This window comes from Oxyura jamaicensis, chromosome 7 (genome assembly GCF_011077185.1).
Source record: "Oxyura jamaicensis isolate SHBP4307 breed ruddy duck chromosome 7, BPBGC_Ojam_1.0, whole genome shotgun sequence".
Taxonomy (NCBI): Eukaryota; Metazoa; Chordata; class Aves; order Anseriformes; family Anatidae; genus Oxyura; species Oxyura jamaicensis.
Window position 1 is genome coordinate 31830128 of NC_048899.1, and position 14343 is coordinate 31844470.

Here is a 14343-nt window from a genome sequence, read left to right on the forward strand (position 1 = left end):
AGAAGAAACCAAGAGATCTCCCTCTTGTGGTCTTCTATGTAAACACTCTTAACTACATTTGTGAGTTCTGAAGTGTCTAAATAGGAGTTTTCTATTATCAAATATTAATAGAAATTGCAATTATGAAGCTTTCTTCCTAGAAAGAATGAGAAAGAGATCGTTTTCACTTCACTTTTTATCTACATGGTATTTTCTTGCAGAAAAACCAGAAATTTAAAACGCAGAGCTGTCTCCTGTATGCCACCACTTGAAAGAAAATGGGAAAAAAAAACAGTTACAGAATGAAGTAGATGAACAAACCTAACAATGCAGATGATGTTAGGTTTATATAGATAAGTGCTATCTAGATGAACATATAAACTGTAGTTCTAAGCAGCTCACACTTCAGCTTATACAATGCACATAATGATCTCTATCTTACAAGCCAACCTTACTCATTAAAAACAACAGCGGATATGTAGGAACCCATGCTCACAACTTCCCACGTAATGATATGAACAAGTCTGACACAAACATAAAAAGAAATTTTGTGCCTTTATTGGAATGGTGTTAGGCTTTAAATACACCAATTTTGATAACCTGATTATTTGGTTTTAATTAGAAATGACACTACAGAACTGCAATACTGGTCCAACAGTCTTGTCTTTTTTTTTTTTTTTTTTAAAGCAAGAGATAGAATGAAAATGCACCGAGTAATCAGAAAGCACTAGCAGGCATCAGTTAATCCAAGATACTAGCTTCTTAGTTCCAAAAGCACTCGCATCGTGTGGAACAGGATTTAGACTGGTCATGATTTTCAGAACTAGTTGCATGAGTCTTAATGACTTTTCTTTAATTTACTTTAAAGATGGTCACTGGTAATTTTTTTCTCAAATATTACAGTTTAATTCATATTTTTCCTCAAAGTATAAAAAAAGTAAGAAATATAAACAAGCTCCTGCGTTGTACCCATAAAAGGGTACAACTGAAGCATTAGAGAGCTGACTATCTACACACCGTCAAATCCCATCAAATCTTGGATAATTCTTTAATATACAAAATATCAGGGCACAGAAAGAACTAAAACCCACTTTGTTTGTTACGCACAAGTTCAAATAATCTAAAGAAAAAACGTGATCATTTTGGCTTTCCACTACATCCGCATGTTCAGACACTTATTAAAGTAATCCTGTTTAATTGTGTTTGGTCTTTTTCTTATTGTCAAGGCATGTTTGTTATCTTTATACCAGCCATCAGACAAACGAGTGATCAGAAAAACTCCTCCCCACCTCCCTATCCCTGACCCCTGCAAGGTCAGCTTTAAGACATGACTCCAAACACTGGGTTGTGACGACAGATGCTAGGACCAATTTCTTCATAATCTTTTTTGGTATGGCATACTTGGTAGAATTCAGGCTGTAAAGAGGAAGAGAAAAAAAATAGTCAACAATACCATAATTTACATTGCAAATGGGAAAATACAGATGATTTGGAAGACCTAAAATAAATCCTATTTGTCACACAGTGGCAAACAACATATTCTACCAAGGCAAAATGTACCATTAAAAAATAATAGAAAAATGTAATTTTCCAAATCTAATAGAAGAGCTTTGAGGTAGAGGGTAGTGTTTCTTACCCAAAAAACTATCAGAAATCCCCCAGTTGAATTTGATATGAACTACGGGAGAGATGAGAAATCCAAAAACATACCCAGGCCTAAAACACGTTTAGCTTTATAGCTAACTTACTGTGGAAGCCAGCATTGATCCTCCAAACCAAACAGCGTATCTCTGCATATGGTGTGTAATGACTTGTACATCAATGGGCTTAGGCTATAAAATAATAAAAAAGTAATACATTAAAGTTTGCTTCTGTTAGTTAAAAAATCATTTAAAGGACTATATTCCAAGCTTACTAATCACAAATTAGTTTTTCTTAAATGCTTGGTATGTAAACACACAATTATACTATCAGATTTTCATTTGTACAACCCAGACTAAGAAATAAGTGGTTATTTATTAGCAATAGCTATCTACTTTTCAGATATTTAAAGATATCTGCATTCATGCCAATTTTCTCAACAGCTCCGCTACCCTTGTTCCTCTCAGATTATCCACCTTCAATTTTCTGCTTAATTTCCCTCAGGGAATAGCTATGCAATTGCAAGAACAGATCCGTACTACTTACCCCTTTTCAAAAAAGGCTTCAGAAACTTAGTTTTTAAATTTCATGTCATTATTTTAACAAAACATTAGTTGCAGATCAATCAAAAATTTAGCTATGATCAATACACAGCTGTGCTTTTCCAACCTGTAACGTAAAAGTCTCAAAAAAAACTGAAAATAAACTAAATTACTAGAGACAAGGAACTGTTCATAACATACTTCAGAGTTGCCTCCATGACATACGAAGATGCACTTTATTTTTAAGTATTGTTTGATCTTGTCTAGCTACATTACTACTTAAAAATAAGTGAGAAAACTTAATTCTCACCTTAAAATAAAAAAAAATAATTTTAACCTGCTAATGTTTCTTATGTGTTCAAAGTCAACAGAAAAAAAAATGCAAAAATTAGATCAGAGGTCAGAAGTAGAATGCAGGTCAACTAAAAATCGTGCAGGTCAGTGCAAATGACTTCACAGTACCATAGGATAATTCAGATGGGAATAGAACTCAATGCCTCTAGTTCAATCTCCTGGAGGTCTGAGGAAATTATTCAGAATTTTATCCAACCGACTCCTGAAAGGATGGTGACTGCACCACCTCTCTGTGCAACTTGTTCCAATACCCGATTATCCCCATGGAGATTTTCCTTACATCCAAGCTCAGACTGCTGTCCTTCACATGGTCACCATGCAGCACTATCAAGGGCATGGTTCCACCTTGATAACCTCCCCACAGGAACCAAGGGGGCTGCTATTAGGACCCCCCAAGGATTTGACTTCTCCAAATAAGCCACTTCTCTCATCTTTTCTTCACAGGGCAAATGCTCTAGTCCTTCAGCTACCACTGCTACCAGTGGCTTTGCACTGAGCCTGCACCAGACCTTTTAGTGTCTTTATGAAATACAAAACACTGAAGACAATTATTTGCATCTCATCAATAACCACTACACACCAAAAACAAACTGAAGAGTGGTCAGCTGTTTTTACACAACAGGTGTAAGTCCCATCCTTTTATTAGGTGAGACCAATTCCTATCGGTAACAGTAGATGGGCAGCACAAGTTCATACCTCTGGAAACAGTTCTGTAGCTTCCTACAATGTTATACAAACGGCCTCCAGTAACTGCCTTTAACTCTCTACAGTATATCTATCTCTGAAAAGCCTGTAGAAGCACCTTAAACGAAGATGAGGAAATTTCAAACAAGACTGTTGTGTCAGTATGTTATTTTTGCATTTTCCAGGTAACAAGGGATAGAAAGATGCCAGTTAAATGCAGCATTGGCTACAAGGACTAACCTTCAGTCTACCACCACTAAGTTCTTCACTAAGTTTCAGTCTTGCATCAACTGTCCTCTTCAAGTCTCGCTGCAAACGGCGACCAAAGTCCCTAAACATGGTTGAACCTCCAGAGAGGACAATATTCTGTTGAAGGAAATAAAAAATAATAATTAAAAAAAATAAACATCTTTATCTACTCCTTTTTTATTTTTAACACATTTAACAGTTAACGGGTATGCTTTTACCCTATTTTAAGTTGTTTAACATTTAAATATGACAGAATATGAATTCAAAGAGGCTGTGACATTAAAATTGACCATACTTAAAATCCATTTATATCTTAGTGTGTCTCACTTCCTTCAGAAAGATTTACACTTCCCTTATTTCTTTCCTTTACATACAAATTGAGTAATGAAACACCCCATTCTGAAAAAAAGTAAATATAAAGCCTTCTGCACGTTGGACTCGCCTCCAGGAAAAGTTTCTGCTTTTGGAATTGCTGTTTGTTTGTTGTTTTTTAAACTGAGTTTCCAATACATACTTCAATATAAACCACAATCCTTCTAAAACAAGTATTAAAAACATTTTAGCTACATACCTTATAGAGAGGACGTCTAACATCAATGGGACAATTCTGAATAACTTCATCTACTACTTCTGAGATTGGTTGTGTAAAGTCAGGATTAGCAAACTACAAGCAAGAATAAAAAACAGTAAGTCAACATGCAGGATCATATACTGCAAAGAAAAAGGGGCTAAAAATAAAAAGGAAAAGAAAGAACCATCCCGTTATACTAGGGATATAGTGAAAGTGAAAAGGCTGAAGGAATATATTCATTAGCTATATTTACTGGCATTTATAAAAGTTTTGAAAGAATAATAAAACAAAACTAATTATTTTGCTAGCTGTTCTCCTATACAGCTTTTGTTAACCACAACAGGTCAAAGAATACATGCCCTTCTCAGATGCTGAGCACTGAAGCAAAACACCCTAACATGAAACAAAAACTTTCACAGGAGTACATAGAAAGGAATTCAAGAAAAATAAAAACAAGAAGATTTATTCCCAGTTAGTTTCTCCCTACACTGGAAAAAGAACTTAAAATAGCTGTTATCTATTTACCAACACAGAAATTTTAGTTGGAATTACCACTTCACTAATTTACAAATACCATTTGTAGGACACCATCTAAAACGCACCTAAAACAAAAGGTGAAGATAATTCAAATCAACTTACCTCAGGATGGAAGAAAATCTCTGGCCCCAGGAATCTCTCATAACCAACATCTATGGTAAATTCTTTCTTTGAGATAGCATTAATTCCGGTATACTGTTTAATCCACTTTGTACCATCTGTGTCATACTTGTTAAACTCTTTTACTAAGTCAGGGCAAACATAACTAAAACGTTCCTGAAAATTCAATATATACAGTTATAAGTATCTTTTTAAGTAGAGCAGAAAACATGGTATTAACTTTTTAAAGGTGCAGTGATTTGAACCTTTAAGAATAAGAGTTAGAAATTGGTAAATAAAGAATCTTCCTCAAAAACAGCTGAACTGACATTTACTTCATACAGTAATGGCTCTGCTACTGGAAATCATTTCTGTGCAGCACTGAAAGCAGCACATCTTGCTGGGTTAAATTACTTTTCTTCTGTTTTTCCCTCTAAACTTCTATAGCAATGAGAAATGAGTTCTAAAGTATACTGAAGAATTGCCATAGAAACAATGTTAAAGCATACTTTAAGCTGAGTGTCTTTCAAAATAGCTTTGTACTGTAAAAAAACATATCAGCTTTCAGAAAGAACGAGTGATTACAGCTCTTTACATTACACATCCCACCAAGAAAGCTTTCTACTAAATATTACAATAATACAGGGGAGGGACAAGCGAAGATTGAAATTCTAGGCTACAGTGCGTACAATCCAACAATAAATCTTAAATGCAATGTATTTAATGTTTAGACATTTTAATATTTAGAAACAGAGCAACATTACTTAAAAGGCAATGTTTGAGAATTTATTTTTTAAAATGGATATCAAACTCTACTCTCAAACAACCTGAACATTTACAATGTTCGCATTACCTTCACTGCTTTAGCTGTTTCCAAGGATTGTTCAGGAGGAATTCCTACTTCTCGTTCTCTCAGCAGCTGCTGAATGAAGTATGTTATATCTCGCCCTGCAATTGGAATGTGTTTGATACAGCTGCCAATCACGTATCCTTCAGCCTAAAAATAAAAATGAAAGAAAGACATTAACAAGAATTCAACAAAGCTTAGAATGGAGGGAGAGAGTCTAAACACCAATCACTACCTGTGATTGCAAAACTGAAGCATTTTAAGACCAGCTCTTAATTACCAGAAGTGCACTTCTTCAGTTGCACTATTTTATTTTTACAGTCTTTTGCTCTGTGTTTGATTCCCATTATTACAAGTTTAGGAGGAACAGAAAGGCCACTAGCATGTAAGGCAGACAGTAGCTCTACTCGCTATTCCTTGGCCTTCATTCTCTCTTTAAAACGAGGTTATTCTTACCAAAAAGGTCAAGGTATAATAAACGATTGACTCTACAGTCACAGCCGTGTTACGATCCACATGAACCAAAGTTAACTTTCTGAAAGGAGGGAGAAAGTGGATCATTTCAGCACATTAGCTGAAATGGCTTAGAAAGCGAGGTTGGGACACATTCATCCATGAGTCTACCCTTACAAGTCATATTCATACTGGGGGACAGTATCAGGGCCTTTAAAATACCTGGTCTAAATGCAGAAACCAAAAATGTTAAAAAATAAAAAAAACACACAACACAAAACTGTTTTAAACAGCAATTTTCACTATTAAGTGCAATTAAAAAATAGCTTAGCTAAACAAGGTTTGAAATTCCAACTGTTTTGTCAAGCCTTATCAAAAACATGCCATGATGAACTGTCTGAACTAATAACTGCCGCTATATTCCACCAAGATTAATAAGAAATTTCTACGTTACAGTGTGGTTTTGCTCACAACCAGTGCTACTGTCTGATATAACCAATAAAATAACACCTGAGGTTAGTGTGGCAGGATAAAGCTTTATATATATTTCGGTCTGTAAAAATTGCAATCTAAATTCTTTTTCCAAAAAAAGTTATGGTGCCTAGACATACATTTATTTCCTCAATGAAGAAGGGGCAGAGGCATGTTAGCTGCCATTTGAAATAAAGAACACTACTGAATGCCCCAATTTTAAGTATGTAGCTTTGTAAAAGGAAATACATGCCCACTGTGAAAATAGCAATTTGACAGTTAAGAAACTGTAGTTATAAGTGTTAATGATTTAATCAAATATATGATCATACCAGTTTTTGCTTTTAAAAATAATATAAAGGAACAGATACTCAACATTAACTAACCTTAGATTTTTAGTCAGGTTGGAACTTCTGTTTTTCCTTGTATCACTGACGCACTAGTATACTACCAAATATTAAGCACAGATTGAGGAAAAACTGTAAACGATGCTACATCTGCCCTTAAATATTTTGCATCATTTTCTAGCAACACAAACTGGAAATATGATAAAGCAGTAAAATTTCACTGATCACTTAGCGCAACCTTGCGAATCTTCTGAAATCACTGAAAGACAATATGCCCTGACAAACTCAGGATGCAGTTTTTTCAAACAGTTCTTCTGAAAGTTTCTACATTACCAAATAAACAAAAAGCCCCACACCTACCACCCTGGCAGTTATCTGACATTTGTGAAGAATCCTAGCTATACTTCGGTCTGTATAAATGAAGACTTGAGAGAAGCTGCAGGACAAACTGTCCTTCAGTCAAGTTGTTTCTATAGTTTTGATGTACACTTACCACAGGAATGACATGAGTGACACCATCACCACTGTCTATGACTGTGCCGGTGAGCGTCCGTTCTCCTACTTGTCTTGACGTCCAAGACGCAGCTAAGGCAAGGACAGCCTTGTAAAAGAATACAAATGAAAAATTCATCTTATTAAATGCATTGCAAATCCCACCTTCCACTACTCCTTCCAACAATACCTGATCTGACATGGCTTTGCAGCCAATTAAGTTCAAATATAATTGCAAAATCTGGATTTTTAAAGTTGTATACACAGAAAAAGTAACATACAATTTCCTTAACCAGAAAAGCAAGAAAGTCTGAGTGTAAGAAGAAAACAGTACCACACACAATACATTCCATTTATTATACAAATTACTGGTAACAGAAAGGAAGATTTCCTGTGCTGTAAGCAAAAGGTAGTAAGACCATTGGAGCTCACTAGCATTCAGTCTACTTCTACAGACAAGCACCATTTTTACAGGCTAAGGAGAGCATCACTAAGTGATGACCATAAAATCCATTATTTCCATTAGATGAGCACACAACTACTGCAATTTTTACCCAATCCATGTATTCTTTGGCATCCAAGCATTCTCTCTACAACAGAAATAAAACTGAACTGCAAGCTGCATATGATAATTTGAGAGCAACATATTACAGGAGACCAACACAAAGTTTTATGAAGGAACTGGGGTTAAAATTTTCCTACTGAAGATGAAACAGTATTTGTCTTTTTCTACGCAACGGGAGGCAAAAAAGGACATTGTCAAAAATGTGGTATTTCTCACAGTTACTTCATTATTATAGCTTTATAAACAGATTGAGGAAAAGCAAATTCACAAGCCATCTTGTAAAGTAATCAGAGATCTTTCCCTGAAGAAATCGTGAAAAAACGATGGGTCTGAGTTTGCAGATGGAAGAACCAAATAAAAACCTGAATTGAGGGCATCTTCTAGTGGGCTCCTGCTAATCAGCATTCTAGGTATTTTAAAATGTTTTATTTTATTAAGTAGTACTTTCACCTTACCTCCACGTTACAAATTTCCAGTGGAAATGTGATTGTGCTATTTCAGAAGTTATGAACAGAACTCATCGAGAAGTATGCCATGCTCTTAAAACTAAAGTCCAGGGGAACAAAGTAAGTGTCTCCTTATGCTAAAATACTTTAAACTATCTACATGTAAACAAGAAAAACCTTTGTCTTAAATCCCGCTTACAAAAAAAAGTTTCACTAGTCTGCTTCAATTTTTTTCTCAGCTATTGACAGAAATATCCTCTTTAAAAGTTGCTAATGAAACTTGTCATTTATGGCACAGAAACTGATTTAATAACATGTACCCAAGCGCTTGCAAACAAAAAAGGCTGCATAAATGCAGTTTTTACCTTTTGAGCTTTCTAAGCACGTTCAAATAAATGTCCTTTTTGCTACTTCATATTAAGAGTGGTAAAATTCTTGGCCTACTATCACAATTATCATGATTTTTGTTTATGATGCAGCAAGATTTTATACTGTCTAGAGCCCTTCTATACCCAGACAGGAGGAACATATCTAGACAGACATCTAGCACTGGAACTGGTGACCTAAAGTACATAAAAGTATTCCAAACATCACTCATACAATTTTCCTCAGTGAATTAGCAAACTGTAGCCCTAACTTTCAGTTGCCCTGCTCTTACCTGAACAGCAATATATAGCCCTGGAACATTGAAAGATTCAAACATGATTTCAGCAGTATATTCTCTATTTTCTGGAGTATTTAATGGAGGCTCAGTCTGTGGGACAAAAAAGAAAATTTTACTTACACTGAAATGAAACACTTCTTTCAAAAATCACCTTTAAGTTTTGAATGATGAGCCATTGAACAACAATAGCATGTAAAAATAGTAAGGTGCAAACAGTCCTATTAAATGCCAATGGAGTAATGAAGAAAATATTGAAACTCCCGTGACAATAACAGAATTTTTGCAAATCACACTGCAAATGCATGATTCGAGTGAAAACAGAAAAAAAACCAAGTGAGATACAAACATTAGAATAATTACTGTTTAAGCATTCACATCAATAGTCCTTTCTGTGGCTTGGTCAGCTCATTATAACTTTTCTTTCACAAAGAATCAAGGACTATCAACCTAAACATGCCAATAGCTACATTTTAACACATGAAGTACAGCAAGTAAGAAAAAACAATTCATTGAACAAATTTTTCTTCAAGAAGCAATCATTATAAAAGAAGAGTTTATACAATCAGCTGTAGAAACACACTTAACAGAGGAACTAGGAACAGCGTACAACGCTGTAACAGCATGCTCTAAGTTTCATAAGAGTACTACGCATGCTATTAAGTCTCTCCTCTAAGAGTGCATTTTGAATAGTGGCACAGGGTATTTCAGAAGAAGTATCTATCTTTTATTGCATTAGCCATGTAAGGGTAAAGACATCAAGGAGTTTGACTTAATGAATGTGATACAAGAAGTCATGGAGACAAACAGCAACATGGGAAAGCCTAATTATTTATTCAGAGGAAAAAAAAGAGTAGTATGAGGGTTGGTAAAATAGTGGAAGAGGTGCTCAATTGGCACCTCAACCCTTTGAGATACTCAAAGCTCAGCCAGTTCTAAGCAACCAGATCCAATTACACCTGCTACGAGGACATGGTTGCATTAGATGTCCTTTAACAAGGCTGGCCAACGCAAAATTCCAAAGTTGCTCTGTAAAATCCACGCAAACATATTGCTTATTTTGATGGCTTTTAAAGGACATGCAAAGGAATAGCAGAGTCTTCAGAATAACATTTGACCTCAAATCAGATTTGATATGCCCAAACATGACAATCAATCCTTCTGAATTCCACAAAGACAAGCAAAGTTTTACTCTCTAGACACACCATACTAGTGACAATGGTGACAGTTACGTAAAAACAAAACAGTTGCAATTTCACCAAGTCAAAACACACAGGTATTTTTTTGCCTCAAATGTAAAAACCATTATTGAACTTCATGGATAAGTAATAAAAGAGGGAGGAGGCAGAGGTGCGTTGGGTAGAATTAAGAAGGAAAAAAATTTTGCAGTTCAGACACTGGCTTTTAAAATCTTTAGAAAATTAAAGAACTCGGATGTGATAAACCAAGACAGGAAAGTGTCACAGAAATTGGATTCACTTTAGTTTTCAAGGTATATTCAGGCATATTCATATTTAAGAATTATTCCATGAATCAGCATAAAATTATTATTAGTTGTATACTACTTCGTAGTTTTACTTACCAAAAGAAAATAATGATCCTCAGGTTCTGCCCTTAGATACTTAAAGATTACTTGCTCCATAAACCTCTCCATCAGGTCCCAGTCTTCAACTATACCATGGCGGATGGGCCACTGTTACAGAATAATACCAAAATGTAATTGGAAATGTTTAAAAAAAAAAAAGTTTTCAATTGTGTTAGAAGTGTATGATCTACATCGGAAAAACCTTGCATAAGGTTTGCCCTGTCCCAACCTGACACCTATTCGGAATTCTGACCTTGAACAGTAAATACAACACATTACGCATTTCTCATTAGCAGAGAATGATGGTACTAGGATAAACCAGAGGTTCCCCCAGGGCAGTATCCTGACTCTGATGTGGCTGATAGAAGATACCAAGGAACAAGAAAGAATGCCCTGTCTCCCCGTAACGCTCTCCCAGCTTCCCTTCACTTCGAAAGAAGCATGTATTCACTTTATTTTTTTTCCAAAATTCCCAAAGGCTCCTGAAAAACAGCAAAACTGATATAATACCAAACCTTATCTTCCATTAAAATAGTTAATAAGAAAGTAAGATTAGCCATCCAAGAAACATTCATAAGCTCTTTACTGCGTACATGATTTTTTTCTAAAGAACAGTGGAAAATTAGTTTAAATGTCTCTAATACCTTGGTTGCATAAGTTGGTTTTTCTATTGCTTCATCCCCGATAAAGAAGTCTAAATCATCAACACCTTTCAAGACCCTCCTCTGTGCTTGATCCACCACTTTTGCTGATTCTTTGATAGCAATACCTTTAAACAAAGAACATAAACAATGCTGTAGATTATACATCCCGCACTTCAAAACAAACAAAAGCAAACCTGACATTCAGAAATAAGAAAACACCAATTTGTATTCATCCTTCAGTTCAGGCATAAACACAGAAAACCTAAATAAAACAATTTCAATTCCCATGACAGACAGAACTAGGCTTTACACAGTAACACAATACAGATGTAATCGTTGGGCACTCAACAAGCTATCAGGGAGATAAAATACAGAAAGAATCAGTCAGATAGGGTATCCCTACAGATCGCATTTTATTCAACAAGTGGGCTAAGTTTCTCCACAGTCAGCTGTTAACACCCAACAGAAAGGAATGCAGTGTAGGAGTTGTGCAAAGAGCAGGACAGAAGACACATTACTATTATATACATCAGTATTTCATTTCACTTGCTCCAATTTGATTTCTGGACATATTATGAAAGTGAGATACAGTACACACAAAAGGAACTGAAAAGCAACTTGAAAACACAAACGCAGAAATGAACAAAAAGGAAGGACAGGACATAAGGAAAAACAAGTTGGAAGAAAATAAAAGGAATATTTTGAAGAGAAACGAATAGGAATTTATATGGCTATATCATGCATCTTTAGACACTTTAAAACAGATTTTCAAAGTCTTTAATTTTTTCCTTTTAATCCTACTCTTATCATTAAGAACAGGATGGAGAGTTTCACTTAAGACTATAAATCTCTCCCTTGCTTCAAGGAATAACTGGCAAAAGTTACGAGCTTTTATCTTGGTAATTTATTCCTTCCAGGATAATTACTCATCATAAATAAAGAAGAAATTAGAGAAATACTGGCAAAGGCTAAACACAGGATCCAGGAAAGATGGATCAGCGATGAGATATCACAGGAACACAGATGTTCCCTCCCCTCCTCTTTTGCATCAGCCCCCAGGCTACCAGGGTTACAGTGCCAGCAAAACCTGATGTATTTTTTCAAGTCTTCCTGACTGCCTTAAAACACTAGCCTTTACTCAAGTGGAAAAAAAGTCATAGAAAAAAAACTGCAAGTATTAATATCAGGCTCTATTATTCAAAGGCTGGGAACCAAAAGCTTGCTCAAATGCAGAATTATTTTGCTAATCCTCACCTTAAGCCAGGAAGTGCTCTTTGCTCAGAACCAAGAGAAATGTCATGAAAACAGCTGCAGCCCTAAGTCCACAGGGCAAGGGGCTGCACAGCCACAGGGCTTGGACACATACAGCTTGCTAGGCTAAAGCACCGCCGGCTCAGCAGTGGCCCCATCCTTCTCCCTTCTCTTCCCATAAACAGCAACAGAAGAGCTACGCAGCCACAGAAACTAAGAAGTGTTGTGAAAGACCAAACAGAGGAAGGCAGAAGATATTATTTTGAGCTCTACAAGAGGAAAACTGAATCATACCACAACTTCTGTAGCAGCTCACAGGAGGGGAGAGGAAACAAAAGGCTGGAAGCCAAAAAGCAGAAAGGTAGGTAAGAAGCAGAAGCTGAAGTTGGGCGGAAGGAGATGTTGCAAGGCCAATGCTTGCTGCAGTGAAAAGAAGATTCTTGCCAAATAATTTTCAGGTCAGCAACACAGCTTGCAGACTTTGGGGAAGTTTTCCCATCCAGATGTGTGTTATCATCACAATGTTTCAAGTGAGACACCAGCACTTGCCACAGCAGTCAGAAGCTTTTGAGTCCAAGTGGCTGAACCCTGCTACAAGCCGCCAGCGAGGCGAGAGCTCTCCACACACTGCTGGCGGTCAGTGCTGGTGGCCAACGTCAGAAACGGGGAGAAGGAAACAACAAGAATCAAGAACTACAGCCCAAGCACACAAACGGGAACATTCATCTTGCTAAAACCAGAGCTCGGCTACCACAGTGCTGAAGATGGGCAGCGCTCCAGCAGTATCACAGGGCTTGGGCTTTGGTTTGCTTGGCACAAGAATAAGAGCTTTTAGGAAGAAAAAAAAAAATCAATTTTTCTGCTTAACCACTACCGTGGCTTTTTTTTTTCTTTTAAATGCAAGTAAAAGGTCATCTAATATGTAAATTATCATAGATATTTTGAAACAAATCTGGAGAACTCCTGAGTTACAGAAATAAATTGACTCCTATCTTAATACACAGTAGGAAAACAGGATTGAGTGAATGAAAAAAATCAAGCAACAGTCAGCTGGTATTCTAAAAGCAGACAGGGATGAGAACAGCAAACAAGTCTCTTCAAAGAATTAACCCAACAATTTCATTTCACTTTTCACGCAAACTTTTGTCATCTCTACAGAAGCAGAAGCCAGAATTAAGCCAAGACAACAAGATAAAAGAGTGTGAGATAAAAATTTGTTAATCCTAGGAGTGAATAAGATAAGCAGAAAGTGAATGAAGGAGAAGGAATGCTGCTCCAACCTGTTCCTCAGCAAGCTTTTTTTTTTTTTTTTAAAGAAACTTTGAATTGATAAAATGCAACAACAGCTCCTGGAAATCCAAAGGAGAAACCAAAATATTTCTTAACTGTGAATAATATGAAAAAATAAAGATACCAAAGCACCTTGTAAAGACCCACCTTTTTTATTATTATTAAGATTTTACTTTGAAACTAACTGCTACCATAATCTGTTTTCAGTTTCAGCTGTAGGAGAATTTAGACTAAAGTGCCTTTTTTAAATACATCCTATATGAAAAGCTATCAAGAAATTTCATATTCCCCTTCTCTTCCATTTTAAAAACATCCCTGTTGTATAAATTTCTCTGCAGAATGATCTGACAGCTGACTTTGTTTCAAGTGTCAGAGTACCTCTCTGCTTTCGTAAGAAGAAAGTAATTTTCAAATGAAATAAACCAAGTCTGAATATGCAGAAAAAAGTATGCAAACCCTAACTATATGAAATTAAGTAATAATTTGTCTATTTTTTTAAACTTGGCTAGGAAGCATAAAGAGCAATGTGAGGTTTCTTCATATGGATCAGTAAATCTAATGTTAAGATAAAGTTTGCATGTGAAAGACTAAATTAAATTGTAAGTTATTTTATATGCCAGAGTTAACCACAGGAT

At 35.9% G+C, this 14343-nt stretch overlaps 1 protein-coding gene across 1 annotated transcript in view; it reads right to left on the reverse strand.

The window, feature by feature from the left end:
* Nucleotides 1–515: 515 nt before the first annotated feature.
* ACTR3 (actin related protein 3) overlaps nucleotides 516–14343 on the reverse strand; it is a 29702-nt gene continuing 15874 nt past the window's right edge. The window contains exons 3-12 of the mRNA XM_035331850.1: nucleotides 11168–11292; nucleotides 10521–10631; nucleotides 8936–9031; nucleotides 7268–7375; nucleotides 5510–5653; nucleotides 4660–4833; nucleotides 4021–4113; nucleotides 3441–3566; nucleotides 1728–1811; nucleotides 516–1395 (exon numbers count right to left, since the gene is read on the reverse strand). Coding sequence (XP_035187741.1) covers nucleotides 1300–1395; nucleotides 1728–1811; nucleotides 3441–3566; nucleotides 4021–4113; nucleotides 4660–4833; nucleotides 5510–5653; nucleotides 7268–7375; nucleotides 8936–9031; nucleotides 10521–10631; nucleotides 11168–11292 — 1157 coding nt within the window. The 3' untranslated portion in view covers nucleotides 516–1299. The remainder of the gene's footprint in view (nucleotides 1396–1727; nucleotides 1812–3440; nucleotides 3567–4020; nucleotides 4114–4659; nucleotides 4834–5509; nucleotides 5654–7267; nucleotides 7376–8935; nucleotides 9032–10520; nucleotides 10632–11167; nucleotides 11293–14343) is intronic.